Source organism: Alligator sinensis, unplaced genomic scaffold (genome assembly GCF_000455745.1).
Source record: "Alligator sinensis unplaced genomic scaffold, ASM45574v1 scaffold1002_1, whole genome shotgun sequence".
In the NCBI taxonomy this organism is placed as follows: Eukaryota; Metazoa; Chordata; order Crocodylia; family Alligatoridae; genus Alligator; species Alligator sinensis.
Genome location: NW_005842710.1, coordinates 368987 through 382171, shown reverse-complemented (window position 1 = coordinate 382171; position 13185 = coordinate 368987). Strand labels below are relative to the sequence as shown.

The 13185-nt window shown below is 59.6% G+C and overlaps 1 protein-coding gene across 1 annotated transcript in view; it reads right to left on the bottom strand.

The window, feature by feature from the left end:
• Positions 1 to 1438: 1438 nt before the first annotated feature.
• LOC102372421 (MLX-interacting protein-like) overlaps positions 1439 to 13185 on the bottom strand; it is a 30024-nt gene continuing 18277 nt past the window's right edge. The window contains exons 4-17 of the mRNA XM_025216133.1: positions 12719 to 12808; positions 11149 to 11190; positions 10803 to 10965; positions 10405 to 10500; positions 8257 to 8294; positions 7508 to 7973; positions 6945 to 6976; positions 6539 to 6626; positions 5851 to 5927; positions 5486 to 5602; positions 5201 to 5352; positions 4949 to 5075; positions 4495 to 4624; positions 1439 to 3944 (exon numbers count right to left, since the gene is read on the bottom strand). Coding sequence (XP_025071918.1) covers positions 3823 to 3944; positions 4495 to 4624; positions 4949 to 5075; positions 5201 to 5352; positions 5486 to 5602; positions 5851 to 5927; positions 6539 to 6626; positions 6945 to 6976; positions 7508 to 7973; positions 8257 to 8294; positions 10405 to 10500; positions 10803 to 10965; positions 11149 to 11190; positions 12719 to 12808 — 1740 coding nt within the window. The 3' untranslated portion in view covers positions 1439 to 3822. The remainder of the gene's footprint in view (positions 3945 to 4494; positions 4625 to 4948; positions 5076 to 5200; positions 5353 to 5485; positions 5603 to 5850; positions 5928 to 6538; positions 6627 to 6944; positions 6977 to 7507; positions 7974 to 8256; positions 8295 to 10404; positions 10501 to 10802; positions 10966 to 11148; positions 11191 to 12718; positions 12809 to 13185) is intronic.

Genomic DNA, 13185 nt, shown 5'->3' with positions numbered 1-13185 from the left:
GCTGGGAGCGGGCGGCAGCGCTGGGCCTGAGCCCCCCGGACGCGGTGCGAGAGGCGCTGCTGCAGCATGGCGGGGACCCCCGCGTCACCTACAGGTGAGTCAGGCGGCTCCCGGGAGCTTCCCGAGCCAGGGAACTGGGGACTGGGTCCCTGCCCACGGTGGGAGGGGGCTGGCGGGGCCTGGCCTGTGCTTGGGGCTTGCTAGTTGGGTGGTGGCGTCACTTGGGTGGCACAGGCAGGGCTGGGCACAGCCAGCTGTTTGAGCTGCCCCCTGGAGCAGCCTGGCCCCTTGTCAGGAGATGCAGGATCGAGCCCCCTCTGGTAGACGGAGCAGCCTGGCTAAAGTGCTGGAGGTGAGAGGGCAGAGCCAGTGGGGCTGGGAGCCCAGCTTGCCCTCCTTGCAGAAAGCCCCCTGGCGAAGCAGGCCGCGTCGCAGTGTCCAGCCCTGAACAGACCGTTTCTGCCTGCCACAGGCCCCGCTGACACTGGCCACCTGTGCTGCAGCCACAGCAACGCTCCAGGGGTAGAGTCCTGGCAGAGCCATGGGGGTGGGGAGCCCGGGGCTGGGCCAGCAGATGTGGATGTGCCTTGGGGGCTAGCAATGCTTCCCTGACCCATGCCCAGAAGACTTCACCCCTGAGACAGCAGATCTGCCCCCAGAGCTGGGCGGGGTAGGAGAGGGGTGGGTAAGTCACCTCTTGGGTGAGGGAGGGAGACCAGCCCCCGTCCCGACCCCCTTCCCTACTTGCAATCAGCAGCCGGACTTGGGCTATTTCAGCCTGCGCCTGCTTAAGTCAGGGAAGGGTTGAGTGGTTGGGGTAGGACCATGAGGCTGCTGGACAGGCAGTGGAGATGCCCTCTCCTGCCCTAGAATCAGGCTGTTGAATCAGTTTCAGCTCTGAGCCCAGCCCTGTCCCTGCATCCCGAGGGGGTGCTGCCTGGGACCTGCTGACCTACCAGGTAGCAGTGCCTTGGAGGGGAAGTGTGCCCTGTTCCCTGCCATACAGCACTCCTAGCGGCCTAGGAAAGCATTGCAGCCAGCCAGCACTGCCTGACAGGGGACTGGGCCTCTCTGCCTCCACCCTGGGGCCAGGCCCTGCTCTGTTGAGTGGGTGAGGGGAGAGTGGGGGGGTGTCACAGGGAAGCAGGACTTGCAAAGTAGGGAGAAATGTGCGCCCTCCCCCCCCAACGACGGCTCGCTGGCCCTGAAAGCTGATAGCCGTGCGACCCATCTGCCTCCAGCCACATCATTCCTTCAAGTTGACTGTAAAATCGTGTCTCCTGAAGACCCGCCACAGCAGCGCTGCGGGGAGCCAGGCGCATTCCAGCCTTGGCCTGGGCCAGGCCCAGGGGTGTGCCAGGGCATGGAGCTGGGTTCCCCCAGGAGTAACCTCTCTCTGCTTCCCCTACAGTCTCTGGCACGAGTACCCGCTCTGAGGGGGAAGTGCGAGGGGCCTGAACAGCTCATGATATGAAGTGGAAGGGGGACCCTGCGCTGGTGCCCAGCCCCCACAGCGAGTGCTTTGGATCCTGAGTGGAAAGCGGCTTCGCTCCAGCATTAGGCAGAGGATTCTCATCCCCAGTGCTTTGGGGGAGGAGCGGGAGGGGGCTTTGCCAAGGGCATGGTGTGTCCAGTGACACTGCAGGGGTGCCTAGTGCAGCCTTGCTTTCAGCAGTCCAGCACCCTGCTGTGTTTGGTGCTGCCCACTTTCCCAACAGCCCTTGGCATGTGTGTTTTGGATTAAACGCTTGTGTGAGAGCCACTGGCCTCCTGCCTTCTAGCTGTGTGGTACAGGGAACGGGTCTCTTGGGACTGTGCCAGCTGCCTGGGAGGACATGCATCAGGCCCCCTGGGCAGAAGCTGCACAGTTAGAGCTAGCCAAGTGCAAGTGCTGATATGGTCTGGGTGGAGGGCAGGCCGTGGAGGTGAGGGCTCGCCTCCCCTGGACCCCTGAAACCTGGAGGTTATCATGTTGGTAAGCACCTTGTGCTGCCCAGCTGGTGGCTGGGGCCCAGAAACACAGCCTGGTGGGGGCAGGGGAAGTGGGCTGTTGTGGCAGCCCCTGCCACAGTGGGACGCAGGTGCCCCCTGGTGCCCTGTGTGGCCACTGCAGGAAGGCTGGAACCATGGCCAGGCAAGTGGGGCCCAAGGTCTAGACTACAGCAGTGGTTCTCAACTTCTTTTGCACCAGGACCCATTTGTAAACATCATTGGCCACTCCTGACTCCTTGCCCCTCGCTCCTGACCTGCTGCCCTCAGCCCCCCAGTGTGTGGTGGGGGCGTGGGACATGGGGGGGGCCCAAGCAGCCCCTTGGAACTCTACCAGCCTGCAAGGGAAAAGCCAGTTTCCCATGGTTTTTCTCCTTTAAAGGAGATTCCATTTTTAAAGTTTGATCCTGTTCACGACCCTTTCATGCTTGTGATCTACAGACTGAGAAATACTGGTCTAAAAGAACCAAGTTCCAAACACTCAGGAGGTGGCAATGCCCCTGCTCCAGCACTGAACCTGCTGAGTAGCTCGACTTCTCTTCCAGTGCGCCCTAGACCCATTGGAGCAGAGCTGCCCTTACCAATCCACAGCTGCAGCACTGCCCAATTGCTGCCACCACTACCAGGGCTGGTCTCATGCAGAAGGCAGATCCTGACTGGAGCTAGTGTGGTATGGAGCATGCACCTACCCTACTTTCCACCCCCTGCCTAGGGGTGCTGGCTGAGCTGCCTGTGCACAGCAGCAGTCCATGTCCTCTGGTTGCAGCTCTTCTTTCTGGCCCTTAGTGTCCGGCTTGCTTTTAGGGGTTTGTGGGAGAAGCACCTTCCCTGGGGGACCATGCCAGGATCTTTGCCCTGAATGTCCATATGCCCCACCATCCTTCAGCCCCCTCTAAGTCCTGAAGATGCTATGGCCCTGGGGGGCTCCCCCTGCCATAGCCACCCCAAGACTGCCCCACTCCTGCAATCTGGCAGTGGGGGAGGGAGGGGAGGTCCTGGCAGGAAGCAGGCAGCCAACATCCCCAGAGCAATAGTGTCAGGGAAAGGTGGGGAGAGGGCCCGGGGGACATTAAGGGAAATGCAACAAGCAACGGCTTCCTGGCAATGGGATGGGCTGTCCCTGTCAGGCTGTCCCTGTCAGGCAGGGAGTACCCCCAGTCGGGGTCCCCTTTCCAAGGCTGTGGTGAGGTGGGGTGGAGTGCGCTTCCTCTTTCAGAGGTAACTGCCACTCTTGACCAAGGGCCCAGACGCTGAAGGAGGGAGCAGGGTCACCCATGGCTGAGGAAAAACTCGGCAAAAATAAGAGCCCAACTGCTGGGCACTGCCTTGGGCCTCAGCCTGTGGGAAAAGTGGTGCAGCGCCCTACAGCAGGCAAGCAGGGCAGCGAGTGCACATCCATCTTCCCCAGTCTGCTCCTCCACCCAACAAGAAGACTGAGTACCTGCTGGAGTCCAGGCCCAGGGGGGCTTTAATGAAGGTCCCAGTCATTGTTGCCTGGGTGTTTCATGGACAGTGTAAAGGGGACTGTAGTTTCCCCAGATCCCTGTGTTGGGGGAAAGGGGCTATTGATGACCCTGCCTGGATCCCTGAGGCCCTGAGATCCCCCTTCTGTGGGGGCTACAGGGGATCTGAGCCCTGAGCCTGTGTCCTAGATTCCCTTAGCTGCGGATCCATCCATTTGCCACTTCAGGCCTCTACCCTGGCTTCCATTTTGCCCAATATATCTGATGTCTGTATTGGGGAGAGGAGTCTCTGGGCAGCGTCCCTGGGACACAGCTGAGGCATGGGCTCTTCTCTGTGGACAGGGGTCCTGACAGCAAGAAAGGGGCCAGGTTAGGCATGGCCCTTGCCATGGCTGGGGCAGCTGACAGCTTGCAGGGCCTGCTCAGGGAGCCGGGAGGGCTGCGTCAAGATGGACGTCATCTTGCTGAGCTGCAGGAGGGAGCTGGAGATGGCTGGGAGAGAAAATGGGAGAGGAAGTCAGCTCAGGGTCAGCCCAGATCCCACCTGCCCAGATCCTTCCCATCAGGCCAGGGCCCTGAGGAGGGGCTGATACAGTGAGTGCGGAAGGAAGACAGCCCCTCTGATGGCCCAGCCTACTGATCGGGGCAGCATCCCTAGGCAGCTGGCAGTCCTGGGGCCATTTAGGACTTCAAGCTTAGCTCTTCATACCTAGTGGTCAGAACAACAGCACCCTGGATCCTATCCCAGTTCAGGGAGGAAGAAGAGTGTAGTGGTTACAGCAGAGGGGCTAGGCCTCCCTACTTCCATCTCAGCTCTGCCACAGATCCATCATGTTGTATTGAACCCTATCCTCCCCCTGCTCTGGTTTGCCCCTTGAATGGGGGAGCTGAGGACACCCATGTTCAGGTGTGGAAGGAGGGTGTCTTGGAGCTGCTGATGGAAGGCTGGGAAGGAAGTGCCCTGCAAAGCAAGTGGGGTTGCAGAGGCAGAAAAGCCCCTTTTTAGAGCACCAGACACAGGGTCAAAAGGGGCAGTACATACCAGGACGCAGCATAGGCAGGGCACAGCGCTGCTCCAGCCAGCCCAGCACTGACTGGTAGAACTCCTCAGTGCTGCTGGTGCTCACCGCCTTGCTGTAACTCTCAAAAAGCGGCCTGATGATCACGCTGAACTTCAGCCACGCGGGTTAAGGAGATACACCTTCTGCATGCTCCAAAAGCCCTAGGGGGACCTCCTAGCAGCTGGCTCTGCCCCTGTACCCCCACTGCTGCATGGAGCTCCTGCCCCCACTGAGGGGCAGTCTCTGCCCCATGGCCCCCTCCATCCCACCCTAGTGCCAGTCTTTGTCCCCTCCCCCAGACCCATGTTTGGCCTTGAAAGGCATCAACACTGGCCCTTCCACCTGCAGAGCATTCACTCCTACCCAATCTGCCCCTCTTGGCCCAGAGCTCAAGGCCCGTGCCCCTGCCCCGGGCTCAAACTGGGTGGTGGATACGAGCCAGAAGCGCCAATCCTGCAGGGTACGCCGGCGCACATAGTCATCGTAGAGCTCCACAGCACGGTCTGAACTTGAGAGTGCCACCAATGGGGCCCCACTGGGGGGCAGCTGCCGCTGGTACTCTCTAGGGCAGAGCCATGAGGAGGGCAAAGCCCACAGAGGTGCAGCCCCACCCCCCACCTACACTCAGCTGGCAGCACTCAGCTCCTCCAGCTTGCCCCGTAGGCCCTGCCCCCTGCCTGTACTCACCCAATGGCAGCGCTCAGCTCCTCAATCTCGCCCCGCAGGCGCTGGGCTGTCTCCTGGACCTGTTGACGCTCCTGCTGCAGCCGCCCCACATAGGCCGCACTCCTCTGCAACAGCATGGCCTTGCTGAGCTGGGGGAGCACACAGTGTGAGACCTGCGCAGACCATAGGGACAGACGGACAGGACAGAGGGGACAGGCCAGGGTGAAGCAAGGACAGGGTGTAGAAACAGATGGATAGGGTCAGTTGGACATCACATGAGAGCACATACTAGGGCAGGGCAGGTACCTTGAAGCTGGGCTGGGCAGAGCCTTGAAGCACCAGGCTGGCAAGGGCGTCAAAGCTGGAGCTGATGTTCATGCGCCGGGTGTGGTCAGACGATGTCAGGGTGGGTCTTTGGCTGCCCTGTGGGGACCAGTCAGAACGCAAGGTCTCAGCCCCTTCCTCAGGCACCAGGGCTTCCCGCAAGTGCAAGGGAAACTAGGAGCTAATGTGAGACTCAACAAAGCCCCCTGCAGCCTAGCACCCCCCTGTCACTCCAGACCCCGGCTTGACCCTCCGTGCACAACAGCGCCCCTAATGTTGCAGTTGGGTCAACACTGACTGGAAGAGGAAAGCACCTGCCTCTGGGGCAGAGGTGAGGGCCTACATACCTTGGTGCCAGGGAGACTGCAGGTCTGGCGGGGGGAGCAGGACCTTCTGCGCTCAGCTCCATCCTCAGCCTTTGGATCTGGGAATTTGCAAAGGGAAAATCTTGGGAGCAAAAATACTTCTGTGTCGCTCTCAATGGCCAGGCTCCAGAGCAGAGGGGCACAGCAGGTAAGCCTCCCAGCCCCGCCTCTCCAGGCGGGTAGGCCAGTGAGGGAAGCACCTCAGATGAGCCCTGCCAGCCAGAGCTGGCCCCACTTCCCCAGTGCTGACAGTGTCTGTTTGGGAGGGGCAGAGGGGCCAGGAACTGCATCCAGCTCCCTTAGACCCAGCCCTGCTGGGGCGCAATCAGGGCAGGCTGGGCCCCACATAAGCAAGAGCTGTGGTGTGAGCAACAGCTGGCACTCTGGGGAGGGTGGCTTCCTGCTTATAGGCCAGGACTTTCTCCCCAAGCCAACTGTCTCCAGATGCCCCTCATTCCCTTCCCTCCAGCTGCTTAGGAGACACCCCAGTCCCCAGCTAAAGCCAGCACCACCCCCCCGCCTCCCCAAGAGCCCCCTCCCCTTCTGGTACCCCAAGCCCAAATCCCTTACCTCATGCCACCCTCATGTCAACAGCTCTCCCCACCACTACCCTACCCTATCATGATCCCAAATGAGGAGGGGCCTGCAGGTTGGCACCCACCCATCATACCGGTGCCAGAGGGGGCAGTGCTGGAGTGAGGGTGGGAGGATTTCTCTGTCAGCAGAATGCCTGCAGGGCCCTCCGGGATGCCGGAGATCTGGACGGGAGAGACATGGAGGGAGTCAGCAGGGGAGGATAGAAATCTGCCCCCAACTAGAAGCACAGGGCGGGCAGAAGAGGGCACCCCAACCAAGCAGGCAGCCTGGGAAATTCCAAGGTGATTGGGCTCATATACCTCCCTTCCAGGGGCCTGCTGTGACACTAGGGAGGGGGTGGAGCTTGCACTGTCCAGCCCTGCCCTCCCTAGCAGGGGCACTGTGACATCAGAGTTGGGGAGGAGCCCAGTTCTCCCCTCCCCCAGCCTCTGCCTGCCCTACCTGAGGGGAGGTGGGGAGGCATATACAAGGGTTCTTACCTGGGGAGAATTTCTGGCTGGAGATGCGGGGCCTGGGCAAGAGGCATAAGCAGTTAGACACCAGTGTAACCCTGCCCAGAAGACATGGGCCAGAGCTCTTCACTGCGGAAACCAACAGGTGCAGCAACTGACCAGCCTTGGGTGCTGGGCCTGGGCAAGTCTGAGGGGTGGGAGCTGCCCTGTGTATCCCCTGGCCCCTGACTCTTCCTCTCACTGCACCCTAGACCTGCCATGCCCACCCCATCCCCAACAGCAGCAGCCCCTGTGCCCCATCCCACAGCCAACGAGCCTATCAACCCCCAAACAACCCCATGTCCCCCCCAGTCCATGCCCGCCTCCTATTCTCCTCCCCAGCCAGCAACCCGCAGGCCTGCCCATCTCTCCATATTCCAAGAACCCACCCCGCTACACACCCTTTCCTTCCTGCCCCTCCTGGTAGTGATGCCCCTCACTTCCTCCTGCTTCCTTTGCCCTGACATCCAGCGCCCAGGCCCTGCCTCCCCCATCCCTGCCCCCGCCCCTCCCCAATTCCAGGCAGCCTGGGCAGGCTAGAGAATGCCTACCTTGTCTGAGCAGTTGGGTGAGAAAGGAGCTGGAGGGTGCTGGAGGGCAGCTGGAGGTAGGTGCAGGGGCGATGCGCTGCAGCTGCCGGCGTCGCCCTCCCTTTGGCAGGGGGCCAGACATGGGCACAGCAAAGGTGCCCCCCAGGGTTTCCGCACCAGGGGTGGAAGCAGCTTTCTCAGCAGTCGTGTGGGTGATGACAGAGAAGACGAGGGCAGGGTGGTTCTGTAGGTGCAGGGCGGGGGGAGCAGGTGGAGGTGGGCTGACCCGCACTGGGGAGGTGGGGAAGAGGGGCAGGAAGATCTGCTGCCCATTGATGGGAAGAGGAGGCTCCAGCTCCAGGGGAAAGGTGACAGAGTCCTCAGCCAGGTGCATCTCCTTGGGACTGGTGGTACTGGGGGTCACATCTGTGTCACAGGTGCTCGAGATGGATACCAGGGGGGAAACATCTGGCAGTGGTGTGGGGGCCTGGGAGAGGGAGAGAGAAACGAAAGTCAGCTCCAGGGCCTCCACCAGGCAGGGATGCACATGATAAACACAGCTGGGATGTGGGGAAGGGGGTGGAGTCTGCATTGCCCAGCCCTCCCCTCCCCACAGTGGATGCTGTGACATCAAGGGAGAGGGCAGAGCCTGCACCGTCCAGCCGGCCTCTCTAGCAGGTGGGGAGAGGCACAGTACACAGGGAAGTAGTGGCTGATCTCTGCAGGGACGGGCCTGAGCAGTTCTGAGCAGTCAGGTGCCTGCTACTCACCTGGAGGGCAGCTTGGGGGCGACAGGCAGCCAAAAAATCTGTGAAAGGGAGGAAAAAAAGAGTTAATGGTGTTGGAAAAAAGGAGGGAGAGGGGGAAGGGGGAAGAATGAAAGAAAGAGAGAATGAATGCAAAAGGCCCAGGTAAATGTGAGCAGAGAAACCATATCACAACTTCACATAGAATCAGGTGGAAGCAGCCTAGGGCTAGGCCAGCCAGGGGGCTGTGGGCCAGGATGGAGGGGCGTGGCAGAGCTGAGGGGGGGTGGGGGGAGGGAGCCTAGGGCTGGCCTGGGCCAGCAGGGGGCCACAGGTAAGAGCCTCAGCAAAGCTGAGTGGGAGCCCAGGTTGGAAGAGCAGGAGGCTGGAGAGGACTGGGAGGCTTCAGCAGGGCTAGGAGGGAGAGACCAGGGCTGGAGGAGAGATTAAGGGGCTGAGGGCCAGGATTAGAAAACTGCAGCTGATGCACCCTGGGGCACACAGGCCTGCTGGGGTCTATGGGGCTGTCAAAGGGTAATCTGGCTGAGTCAGAGTTGTCGGGGGAGTACTAGGGGAGATCCTTGAACACAGGGACAAGCCCCTAATGATGATGAAATAGTGACCCAGATACCACCTGCAGCTAGCCTCATCTGGGAAATGGCTTGGAGAGGTTACATATCCCAGTATACACAGTTCGGATGTACACCAAAACATCTCTGCTAGCAATGGAGCAGTGCATGCTGGAACAGGCGCCCCATCATAAGGCAGCTGGGATGTTGGTATGGCCACTGGCAGGGATGGGTGCTTCTTGGGTGCTGCCCCTGGCGTGGTGTTGGTCACACAGATGCCAGAGGACCACTCTATACCTTTCCTGGCAGCAGAGACAGGAGCAACAGACAGGAGGAGTTTCAGGGAGTCAGAGGAGGAGGTAGAGGCGACAGAAGAGACACTGCTGAGCCGCAGGCTAGGACAGGTGGCCCCTGGGGGAGAGCTGGCCAAGCTGCCTGGGTCCCGGCAGGGGAAGAAAAAGACATGCATTCAGAAACGGCAGCCTTGCAGTGTTCCCAGTGCCTGCCTGCAGCCTGGCAAAGTAGCACTTGCACAGGGTGTCCATGTTGCAAAGGCAGCTCTGGCCTGAGGTGCTTTCACAATCTCCCTGCCTTCTCCCTTGAATAAGCCCACCAGACAATGTCTGCATGAAGACCTAAACCCCATACCCTGCTCCTCAGAGCCACTAGATTCCCCCAACCTGAGCAGCGCCCCAAGAGAAAAGGCCTGTGTCCTATACCCTGCTACACTGTACCAGTCAAACCCCTTGCCCTGCAGCTGGATTAGAGCCAGTGGCTTTTCAAAGGGAATGGCCCTATAACCCATTCTTTGTTCCCCTGCGCCAGGCAGGCACCCGCCAGCACCTCCTAAATGGGAAGGCCCAATCCTAGGACAGCTGTCTTGGGGCACAACTAGCACTGATCATTTCATTGCCTTTTCCATGCAGTGAGTGGCATTTACCCCTCCTAAGCAGGTCATAACTCCCAGCCTGCCCCAGTGGCAAGATGCAGGCAAGATGCAATGCATGGGATAGGCTGAGCTGTTCTTTTTGCAGTTCTGCTCCAATGCGAACACCAGTGGGTGAGGGGGCTGGAGAACTACACATGGGTCAGGCAGCAGGGCGGGCATCTGATATGGGACCAGCTTCGAGGATCCATCTCTGTGACAAGTAGAGCTAACCATGGGCTAGTTATATGCCAGGCAGCTGTGACCCCCACCACAGAACATAAGTCAGGTGCACACACGTCCCGGGGAGGAGGTACCCATGATGCTACAGCCCGCAAGAGACCAAGGACTAGAAGAGCTGGGCCCTTTGACCTCACCTGACACAGCAGGGAGGGGACAGTAGGCTGGGTGGATCAGAACCAGGGGGTAGCAGAGTTTGATGTGGCCTGTCCAAGGGAGATCAAGGTTGGCAGGGCCGGCTGGTCCTGATGCAGCTCAGCGTGGCAGAGGGACAGGTGCCAAGCCAGCTGGCATACAGTTGACCCCTACCAGGCACTGGGGTCTGACACATTGAGGGCTCTGTACACCCTGTTTCTGGCATGCAGCCCTTCTGTATGTGTGCCAAGAATGCCCGTCTCATCCCAGTACTACCCAAGCATGACAGACAGCATGACTCACCATGAATGTGATCCAAGGTGTCCATGAAATCCTCCCCAAGGTTGGGGTGCAGCTGGGTCAGTGTGGGCTGGATCATGTCTGCATTCCCTTGGTGAGCTGTGGGGAAGAAGCCGAAGGAGCAGGGAATGGTCAGACACACCTCTAGCCATTCGCACCCACCCTGCCAGGGACTGGTGGGGGAACTGGGGTCCCTCTAACACACAGACAGGGGGCAGGGATCCAGGCAGAGGGCTCCCTGAGGGATATGGGGGGTGGGATTCAGCATCGGGGAGCCCCACCAGGGACTGGAGATACAAGTCCAACACGGGAACCCCCGCAGGCAAAGGGGATGGGGCTGAGACCCCTGGGGAACTCCAAGGATGCCGATAGGCCAGTGCTGAGGCTGTGGGGAGACTCACCAAGCCCACGAGGGTTGGGCCCACCGTAGGGGTTGCGAGTGTAGAAGATGGTATCAGCTAGGTTAGAGATATGGATGTCCAGATCATGCAAGGGGTCCAGCTCCATGGGGAAGTCATCCTCAGCCTCAATGCCCAGCTCCTTTTGGAAGGCATCAACTGTGCGCTGCTCAGGGAAGGGTGGACACCGACAGGGGGATTAGGTCAGAGCCAATTAAGAGTAATAGTTCTCAGTGGGGAGGTCAGGGCTATGCTAGTCTCAGCGCCGCCGCCGCCCCCCCCCAGCAGGGGGCACAGTAGGAGTGGGGCAGGGGCATTGCTGGTTTTAGGTAGGGCATGAGACCTGTACCTGAGTGGGTAAAGACACAGGTTTATCTTTCTTATTCTGGACCTGAAAAATAAAACAAAGAGAAACTTTAGGACATGAAAAGGGTCCTTTGCCAGGAGCTGGGTGTGCTGGCTGCTCTGTCGTGGGCTGGCTGCCCATTCACTCCCCATCCCCAGCTGGTTGCAATCACACTGAAGCATCTCTGAGTGTGAGGGCACGTGGGTGAGGGGAAGGAACACAGGGACAATTAGGCATAGGTACAGGGGAATCCCACCCCCAGCTTTGGCATTTTAGCAACTTGTGAGGGCTGCAGAGGTGGTGGGTGGGTGGGATGCTGGCAGAAATGAGCCATCCAGCAATGGATGGACAGATGGATGAGTTTCAAGGAAAGCCCCAGGCCAGACACCGAGTCACTCTGGATCCACACACCAGCAGAGGCTGAGCCTTGCCACCAAAGGCCTGCTGCTTGGCAACCCCTTCCCCTTCCCTGGCACAGGGATTTCAAAGCACTTTGCACCCCCTGGGGAGGTTGCTCTAGAGCAGGGGTGGGCAAGACTTAGGCTGCCAAGGGATTCTATCTGGCCTGTGGCAGATCCCTCAGCCCTATCCAACCCAGGTTCAAGAGGCAGCTCAGATCATGGCACATGCAGCTGGTGCCACTGCCCCAGGCATGCAGTGGGGTGGGGCTTCCCAGCAGCCCCTGTGGTGGCAGCTCACTCTGCCTGGTTGCTGCTGCCAGTGTCTCTGTTGTCACCACCTGACCCAACACCACTGGCCAGGCACCCTGGCCCCTTTCCCCCACACCCACTACTGGGGGTGCCGGATAGAGTGGGCAGATGGGGTCTCCATGGAGACTGGCTTGGGACCCGTTTGTGCAGGATGCACTTGGCTGGGCAAATGGGATGGGGCTGCGGGCAGGCAGGAAGTGGCACATGTGGGAAGGACAGGGATTGCAGGGCGGTGACAGTGCGGGGGCAGAGCCTGGGATAGAGCTGTGATCCACTCCCCACTCGTGCCTGCATGCAGAACCTGCACCCTTCACAGAGCCATGCAGGGAGAGGATCACAGCTCTGCCTCAGGCCAGAGCTGTCACCACCCCACAATCCCACTCCCAGATGCTACTCCCCTGCTTGCCTGAGACCCCATCCCATGTACCTGGCTGAGCAAACCCTCCTCACTGGGATCCCAAGCCGTTCTCCTTGGAGACCCCGCCCACCTGCTCTGTCCAGCACGACAATTGGTGCAGGACAGACAGTCCTGGATAGGATCAATTGCCCCTCCAACCCCTGGCCCACAAAAGCCCACCAAAACTCCTTAAGTTGCCCACCAGACCAAATGATTGCCCCCCCAGTCTAGACCCTGTCTGACAGTTGGACAGACTACAGATCTCAGGCCCCCACTGCCCTAACCAACCCCAGAGGTGGACCAGGGTGATGTAGCAAATCGGGAAGCTTATTGTGGTGCTGCCTGAGCTGTAGATGCACAGGCAGGGGCCCCCAATGCTTTGAGTGGGAAAAAAGCATCCCTCAGGGCAGTTGGAGGGAACCAGAGTAATGCTGTGGGGTGGGAAAGGAGTCAGGGAAGGTCTTACCTGCGTGCGGAAGTAGGCCCTCCACTTGTGATACTCCCGAACAACAGCTTCGATGTGCCGCTTCCAGTATTTCCCCTCCATGATCACAGCCTGTAAGGCAAGGATACAGCAAGCAAGAGCTGCTCAGCAAATCCAGGCACTGAGAAGTCTAACATGCCAGCCAAACTACATGGATGGAAAGGCTATCACAATACGCCCTGGGGGTCTTCCCAATGGACTGCAAGCTGCAGACCTGGTACGCGGGTAGTGACTGAATACCCACAACAGCAGGTGCCAGTGGCGGACAGACAGTAACTCTAAATTGTGACACAGAAGTGTTTTCAGCAAGATTAGTGTGTGTAGAAGCAACGGCAGGGCATTAAGCAAGCAGCTGAATACCAGCATGTGCTTAAGCTTGCCTATATAAGATAGGATTTATCTCATTGTAAGAGCATATGTGTGGCAGTTATGTGGGAGACAGACGCAGG